General features: G+C 39.5%; 1 protein-coding gene across 5 annotated transcripts in view; it reads left to right on the top strand.

Annotated features, from left to right (window-relative positions):
- Window positions 1-8,691, top strand: part of AGFG1 (ArfGAP with FG repeats 1) — a 75,399-nt gene that overhangs the window by 558 nt on the left and 66,150 nt on the right. Inside the window, exon 2 of one of the 5 annotated variants that reach the window (XM_047869932.1) lies at window positions 3,049-3,246. The exons of the other annotated variants lie outside the window; for them this stretch is intronic. Within the exon in view, the coding sequence (XP_047725888.1) occupies window positions 3,212-3,246 (35 nt within the window). The 5' untranslated portion in view covers window positions 3,049-3,211. The remainder of the gene's footprint in view (window positions 1-3,048; window positions 3,247-8,691) is intronic. 5 annotated transcript variants of the gene reach the window in all.

Raw genomic sequence — 8,691 nt, 5'->3', positions numbered from 1 at the left:
CGTGGGCGAAGGTGGGGTCAGGAGGGGGCGCCCGGGGCGAGCGTCTCTGCGCCCCGCGGAGCCGGCGCCGTCTCCCTCGGGCCTCTGCTCTCCGGGGCGCTGACCCGATGGGGCTGAAGGGGAAAGACCGGAGGAGGCTGGGGAGGGCCGTGCGGGTCTTTTGTGTGGCCCGCTTGGCGGCGGCCGGGGCGCGGAGATCCCCGGCGAGGCACCTGCCGGGCGCCCGCAGAGAGGGGGTTGGGGGGGGGGGAGAAGCTAGGGTGGGAAAGAGCAGGGACGCTTAGGCTGGGCTTCCTCCCCCCCTCCCCCCCGCCCCCCGGGTCGAGAGAACCTAGGTCACTGGGAGAAAGCAGGCACTTAGGAGGAGTAGCAGGATTAAAACGTCTTGGTGGCAGAGATGTGAATCCCAAGGGAAGAAGTTCGAGAGGCTTAATTGCGAGAGAGGGAGGCAGAGAAGCAGATGGGAGGTGGTGGGGTTTTAGTTTTATGGTCCAAAGAGAGTCTTGAGTTTGGGGGAAGTTTGAATGCAAATAAGGTACCGACTAGAAGCTGTGTCATGGTATCTGGAAGACTTGTCTATCAGTGTCAGTATCTGGCTGTATACAGACAGGGGAGAGGGGATGACAGCATTTTGTTGGAAAAACGGAGACTACCTCTTGAATTGTTTGGGGTGGTTTGTATTTGTTGTTCTTCGCTTCGTTAAGCTTTATTTTGATAAGGTTTTTGTCACTGTGAAATTTCCGTTGGAAAGTTTGCAGATGATTGTGGAACTGCCGAGCTGCGTTTGGGTCCTAATTATCTTGGCAAAGTGGTGGTCACTAAATACTCTTAAAACCTTTGTTGTACCAAAACATCCACTTAAGTTCTTCATTGGTAGCATTCCTTCAAGTAGAGTAATTTGGACCCCATCCCCCCCCCCCAAAAAAAAAAAACACCTTGTAAGATTAATACTGAGGCAAAGTGTATAATAGATTAGAAAACTCATGTTTAGAAAATGCAGGACGTGCCTAGCAGCCCACAATTGGCTTTTTTCCCCCCTTGGGCAACAAGATGTTATTAGCCTTCCATGATGTTAATTCTTCAACCGACATTTATTGGGTGCCTACTGTGTTTTGTGTTAAGCCTTGGGGTGTGCTGATGAATACAGCAAAACCACTGTGGTTTTGGTGCTTACACTGTAGGGGAGATGGTAATATAAGTAAATGAGAGAAATGTCAGGGGTAAGTATGCTAAAATGTATGTGATAGGAGAGACCTTGTTTGAAACGTTACTATTTATTTTTAATTTTTGTTTTTAAAAAAATTTTTGATGTTTGTTTATTTTGAGAGAGAGACAGAGTGTGAGCAGGGGAGGGGCAGAGAGAGAGAGAGAGAGAGAGAGAGAGGCCCAGAATCTGAGAACCCGTGTATCGTAAGATCTTGAACTGAGCTGAAGTCAGATGCTTAACCAACTGAGCCACCCAGGTGCCCCGAAAGGTTACTCTTAGATTGTAGTTAGAGAAGCACTCTAAGAAGTTGGTAAACAGTAATATTATTGAATTACACAGAATTGTAGAGCTGGGTGGTATCTAGAAGAAAGTCTGGCTCACACTTCGCGTTTACAGATAAAGTTAAGTGACCTGTATTGGGCAACTTTGGTTCTAAAATGAAGGCCCACAGTCTGGTGATTTAAATGTATTTGGCTTCTCTTATGTGCATAATGGTAAGTATGTTCTGCTTTTGCTAAGCACGAGATTGTTTGGTACATGGGAAATACTTGGTTTGGAAAAAAAATGTCTATATTTACTGTTTTGAATTTCTGACATTTCTCTGTAGTCCTTCATAAGTATAGCAGGGCAACGTTTAGTCTAGGCAGCAAATGTTTAAGATCAACAAATATTTACAAATCTCTTCCTAAAAGCCCACATTTCCGAAACATTCTATGTAGAAGGATATCTCACTATGCTGACAATTGCTTATTTTAAGGAATTTAATCTGTGATAGATAGGACTTTATATCTCCATTCGCAGGTGATTCTGCATATATTTATTGCTCACTTGGTCTGTGTCACATACATTATGGGAGGCAGTGGTGTTACTTGGATCCTACTGTCTTTAAGGCGCTTGTATTCTGTGTAAACGTAGTGATGATACGTTGTAATATTTCCTTTCTCTAGAAACTATTCATGAAATATGTAAATGGATAGAGAAAGCTTCACAGAAGATTTGATTTCTGAACAAAGACTCTTAAAGGCAAGATCCATGTGGCTGGCTGCTTCATGGTGTTGAAAGAACAAGTACTTGTGAGCTAGATAAACCTGATCTTGAATCCTGGCGCCATTTATTACCTGTGTGGTATTGAGAATGTCACTCAGTCTCCTTGAGTTTGAATTTTCTCATCTGTGAATAGTGAGGGTAAAGTTTACCTTGTAGATTTTGGATGTAGATTAGTCTTCACTGTTAGAGATAACCTGTTTAACATCTCACTTGATGCCTGGTACATAGTAGCTGCCCGGTAGATGGGAGGGATTAACGTGGGGGAAAAGCCATTCCGTGAGTGGCAAACAGTATGTGAAAGACATTGAAATGAGAAGCACCCTTATAAAAATCTATCAGTTTGGATTCTTCAGATGTGACTCAAAACCTTTGTTCTGAAGGGAGACTTTTTCCAGGGCTCGATGATGTTGCCTAGATTTCTCTCAACCAAAGTTGGCTGCTCCCAGCCCCTGCAGCTGGGCACTGCCTTAATTCCCGTCAGTGTCCCAGCTTTTCCAGAAGTTCTGCCATTCACTCGGGCATGTAGCTACCTTGAACTGGTGCCCTCATTGGACTCACTGTCCACAGTGACTTCACTGGGACAACAAGGGTCCCCAAATAGAGTCCTCACGTCAGAAATCTGGGATTCTTGGGAAGGAAAGAAGAGATGCGGGATCTGATGGCTACTGCAGAAATATGGAAGGGACAGGAGCTCCTAAGGATTTCTGTCCTTCAAAAGCAATGATAAAGGAAAATAATTTGAGGAGAATAAAATAACTATTGAGTTTAATAATTATTATATGTTTGCTATGTAGGTGACATGGTATATTTGGAAGAATACGAATTTTGAAATCAGATTCCGACACTGCCACTAGCTTTGTGACTTAGGGCAAGGTATTAAGCAAGGCCACTGTGTGCACGTTGTCCTGGATCCTTTGGGAAACCTTGATGTGCCTAGAAAATGCTGATACGCAGTAAATGGTATCTACTGTCATGAATTCTAAATTTCAGAGGTTAGTCACATACCCTTTATTATTCATGTAGTGGCATCTTTGTTTACACAAATTGAATAAGCATCTTATTGTTTATATTGCTAGACCCTCGGAATCTTTTCTTTCCTGATGATTGTCATATACCTGTTTGATGCTCATTCAGAGTATATGACAATTCAAATTGTGAAACTTTAAATGTAGATGGTTATACTATTTATTACTGAGCTAGAATGGGGGTATTGTAACATTGATTTGTCACTTTCTTTCTGGTCCTACCTACAGAAATACTTAAAATTATGAATGGACACTCCATTACAGCCAACAGTCAAACATTGCCTTCATGTTAAGGAACTTTTAGTTGATTTAAAGACTAGTTTTAGGGGCGCCTGGGTGGCGCAGTCGGTTAAGCGTCCGACTTCAGCCAGGTCACGATCTTGCGGTCTGTGAGTTCGAGCCCCGCTTCAGGCTCTGGGCTGACAGCTCGGAGCCTGGAGCCTACTTCAGATTCTGTGTCTCCCTCTCTTCTTTGCCCCTCCCCTGCTCATGTGCGCTCGCTCTCTCTCTCTCTCTCTCTCTCTCTCAAATATAAAATAAAACAAAAATTAAAAAGACTAGTTTTAGACCAAATTATTTAATATTGGCATAATCAGTAAATAAGAATTGTTAGTCTTTAAAAAGTAATTCATGTTTTTCAAAAGGGTTTAGATAAGATAAAAAATAACATTTGAGAAATACTTTGTCCCTTCTAATACCAGCTATTTTATGTGGACAGTGTATTTAAAATGGGAATTTCAATAGGTGTATAAATGTAGCCTGATACTAACTTACACTTTATTAATTTTGTGTGCATTTTGACTCACGGTGAATATTTTAAAGTTAGATGAAAAGGCATCTAGTTTGTTTTTATACAATTATTAGCATTAGAGTGGATTGCAATCAAATAGTCTTTTGGAGCTCTGTTTATAACAGTCAGGATCTTACGAGATTACAGTGGGCAGTGATTTATGTCTTTAATTCCTTTTCCATTTTTTTAGTACTCTAATGTGGCTGTATTCAATGAGATGTTTTGAAAATTTAGGACAATTTCAAATTAGTGTAAGTGGGAAGACCATGAGATACTTCAATTATGAAGGACACGATGTTTTTAAGCAAATATTCATTAGGTTCCCAGCACTAGTACATGTGTCGGGGATACAATTCAAGTATTTGTTGAAATAGAAAATGTAATAATAATAATAATAATAATTAGTAACATTTATGGAGTGCTAGCTGTGTGTCAGGCAGGATTCTAGTAACAACATGAGGAAAGTACTGTTACGTTTATCATTTATCGAGAGCTGTTTAATATAATAACTTGGTAATCCAGTTGGCATGGTATTTGGTAAATATATAGTTTAATTGAAGATTATGTAAATAATGAGATGTGAATTGTTTTGACTACAAATTGTAAAATTAGCATACATTCTTTTTTTTCTAAAATATTTTAATGTTTATTTTTGAGAGAGAGAGACACACACACAGAGCATGACTGGAGGAGGGGCAGGGAGAGAGGGAGACACAGAATCCAAAGCAGGCTCCAGGCTCTGAGCTGTCAGCACAGAGCCTGATGTGGGACTCGAACTCACAAATTGCGAGATCATGACCTGAGCTGAAGTTGGAAGCTTAACCAACCGAGACACTCAGGCATCCCTAGCATACATTCTTAGTGCTTTGTTGTGATACTTTGGTTGATGTTGGGATCCAGAACTAATGCTGAGTCCACCGCTAGCAAATGTATAAAGATTTCCCATGGATTATTGTAAACTGTTTTGAACTCTATATTTTGGGGATTTAAATGGTAGATTTTAACTTCGTTGGATTTTAAAAGCAGGACAGACAGTTTATGGATGTATCATGCATTTTTACTTCATAGCTATGCTTTTCAAAAAAATTTAAAGGAACTTAGTTGCAAATGTGTTTTCCTAACTGAATTTTGTTCAGAAACTGCTGTTGTGTATTGTGAGTGTAATGGGAATATGGTGCTGTTTTGAATTTGGCCTATCTACACTGCCATGAATGAATTCTCTTACTATTTTCTATACCTGAATTGTAATGAAAATCTCCTATCCTATGCATTTAGGATTGATAGTGATTAGATTCATTAAAAATCAATTATGTATGTATGTATGCATATGTATATATGTTTTTATATACTTAGTTTTTTTTTTAATGTATAATTGTTAATTTGTCAGAGTTTTTTGTAACACCTAGACTTTTCTTTGAATGTGGTTCCACTGACTAGATTCTTTGTCCCTTTGCTATAACCCAGACTCACATTGTGTTGTTTACAGTATTTAGAATTTTTTTTTTTTTTTAATGTTTACTTTTGAGAGAGAACACAAGCGGGGAAGGGGCAGAGAGAAGGAGACACAGAATCCGAGGCAGGCTCCAGGCTCTGAGCTGTCAGCACAGAGCCCCACGCGGGGCTTGAACCCACGAACCGTGAGATCATGACCTGAGCCAAAGTCAGACGCTTAACCAACTGAGCCACCCAGGCACCCCACAATACTTAGAATTTTAAGTTGCTTTTAAAGCAAGTTGAATGCGGGATTGTTCTCAGTCTTCTCTTCAGTCTTTTACAATTCTTGACTACAGTTAAACAACAAGTTTTCATAGTGACTCATTTAAGTCTCCAAAATACTTCGTTTTTATGGAAACAATTCTCATGTGTCGTTATTGTACATAATCTTTAATTAAACTGTATATTTACCAAATACTGTGCCAACTGTATTACCAAGTTGTTATATTAAACGGCTCTTGATAAACATGAAACTCAGTTGGAAGGAGCAGGAGAGAGCCGGCCTCCTGGCTGGGAATGTTTGTTGTGCAGTAGGCATTTGCTGTAGGTAGGTTGTTCAGCAGGGAGGAGAAACATGGATTCCTCCAACAAATTGATGAAGGGGGGCTGTTCTGTAGTTTTGTGAGCATCTTCTGTCCTGGGAAAACTCATAAGCATGTATGGTATGGTGGCATCCTATTTTCACCCTTTTCTAGACGATGTGCATAATGCTCATATTCTTGAGAAAGTCCTGTGGAGATAATCAGAACTAGGTGCCGTTTCTCTTCCCATTGATCCCCCTGACTTCTTAATGTATTTCCCACTTTACACAGTCAGAGTGGTAATTGGTTAGGAATACCCACCGTGGATTCCTCTAAGGTGTATAAAAAAAAGGTAAATCACTCATAACCTGGAGTAATTAGTAGCAGGTTCTTTGTGACATCCTTTACAGGCCCACACCTGAGAACTCTTGTCTTAAGAGTTGGATGATTGGATGTGATTAGAAGGAAATTCATAACTTGCTTTACGGTAGCGATGGGAAGCTTGTTTGAGTTGTTCGAAATATGAGGAATGACAGTTTTTTTTAAGTTGGAACATATTTTTTCAGACTCCTGAGTAAGATGTAGTCTCCTTTTGATTGGAACCATACTGTTTCAGAGAGAGGGAAGTCATAAATACACCGTGCTTTTATTCTGGTTGCTTCTTTTAAGAGGTACATTAACTGCAGCATGCTCTAAGGAATTTTACCAGGATGATAAGCAGATTTAAAACTGCAGGAACCAGAAGTAAAGACGGGTGGGTTGGGGAGCTATATATATGGTCACTGTCTTTGGGTAATTTTAAGGCCTGTATGTGGAAGAGGTAATAAATTTATTCTCTGGGAGGAAATGGGAGACGTGTATGGAAGTTATAGAGAAGCATACGTGTTTACAAAAGGAAGAGAGAAGTTTTTTGTAATTGTCAGATTGTAAGAATTCTGTTCTTCCCCCATGTTTTGTTAAACTGTGCTAGCTCTTTGATGGGGAGAGTATTAAAATCACTGCAACTAATAATGTGGGAAAACATGAAAACTCTTCCTCGTTTCTGTCTTCAAAGCTTTCTCTCCTACACAGTGAATTTTGGTAGTTCTAAAACAGTTGTGTTCAGTAGGTACGCCTATAAAAAGATCGCTAGTGTCTAGTAGAGAGACTTGATACCTTTGAAATTTAAAAAATTCCTCAAACCTTTTCATCAAAGAAAACAACCTGTAAATTGTATGTCAAACTTGGCTTTGAAGACCAAGGGCTCTTTGTATCAATTCTTTTTTTATGTTTCATTTTTAATTGGGTTTTAATGTTTATCTAAAGAATACGTGCACATAATGTAAAAACGAATGTTATAACGAACAACAGTCACCTGTTCCCTTCCTCCATTTCAGATTGTCCTAGACCGTGACTGTGAACTCTTGTCTCTGCCCTCCTTCTGTGTTTACCTTAGTATTTCTAACTAACATAGTTACAGCTATTGGAAGTTTTTTTTTTTTTCCAGTGTTGGCTTTATATATTCACTTCTCTGCTGTACAAAGAGGAAATAAGGATTTGGTCCTCAACACTTCTCTCTCCCTTTACATCTACTGTTTCTACCTCTTCCATGTAATGTTATCACCGTTGTTGGTTAAATCATTATTTAGTGTTTGCCTTGTTGCAAGTATGTACGTATTCTCAGCTGAGACTTATAGTATATTACTACTATTATTTTCTTGCTTATACAAACTTTTCCCTGAAGTTTGTAATTGTGTAGTTCTCTTCATTTGTTTTCCATGTATGTATCATTAATATATCCCTAGATAAATAATCTCTCGCTGAGGCATAAAACTTCTTTCAATATGATCAGACGCATCAGGTACCTTTTTTTTTTTTACTGATAAATCTTTTCTGGGCACTTCTGTCATCTTCTGGCCTGGTCATGCTTCTCTCTAGACCTACTATGCAGTGGTCATCCTGGGACTTTTCTTCTGCCTTCATTTTGGAAATTTCTTTTTCATGTTTAACCTCTGTTAGACCCTCTCTTTCCAGGAGCCCACATCTTCATTAGCCTCCTGATAAAGATCAGTGGGAGATAGTTTTGAGAGCTGTATGACTGTAAATGTCTTACTCCGCTATCATTTTTAAATTAATCGTTTGTCCCCATTCATAAGGGTGGAAATACTTTATCCTTGCAGTTTTAAGGCATTGCTTAATTGTTCAGATCCTCAGTATTGATGTTAGGAATTAGGAAGTCTGATGGTATTCTTCGTATTCATCAGTAGACTGATGCAGCCTGCTGATTCTTCGTGTCCCATTTTCCCCCTCCCTCTTTGGGAGTATATGTGATCTTTTTTTCTCTTTTCTTCTTCTTTTTTTAATCCCTGCTGTTCTGAACCGTACATTGAAGTATTTTGGTTAGGTCTTTTGTTCATTATTTTAGCCATTCTTTTGGACTCGTTGGTTTGGAAATCATGCTTTTTTAGTTCAGAGGTATTTTCTCCAAAATTGTTGTTGGTGACTGAAAAAGAGCCTGGCTGCCATTTTTCTAGGATCCAAGTTGAGGAAGAAGACTAGAGGCACATAATCTATCATTCAGTTTGTAGAAATTCCCAGTTTAGTCCCTGGTTTTTAGCATGGTACCTA

Source organism: Prionailurus viverrinus, chromosome C1, assembly GCF_022837055.1.
Source record: "Prionailurus viverrinus isolate Anna chromosome C1, UM_Priviv_1.0, whole genome shotgun sequence".
In the NCBI taxonomy this organism is placed as follows: Eukaryota; Metazoa; Chordata; class Mammalia; order Carnivora; family Felidae; genus Prionailurus; species Prionailurus viverrinus.
Note: the sequence above shows the minus strand (reverse complement) of the source record. Positions and strands in the feature narration are given on the sequence as shown.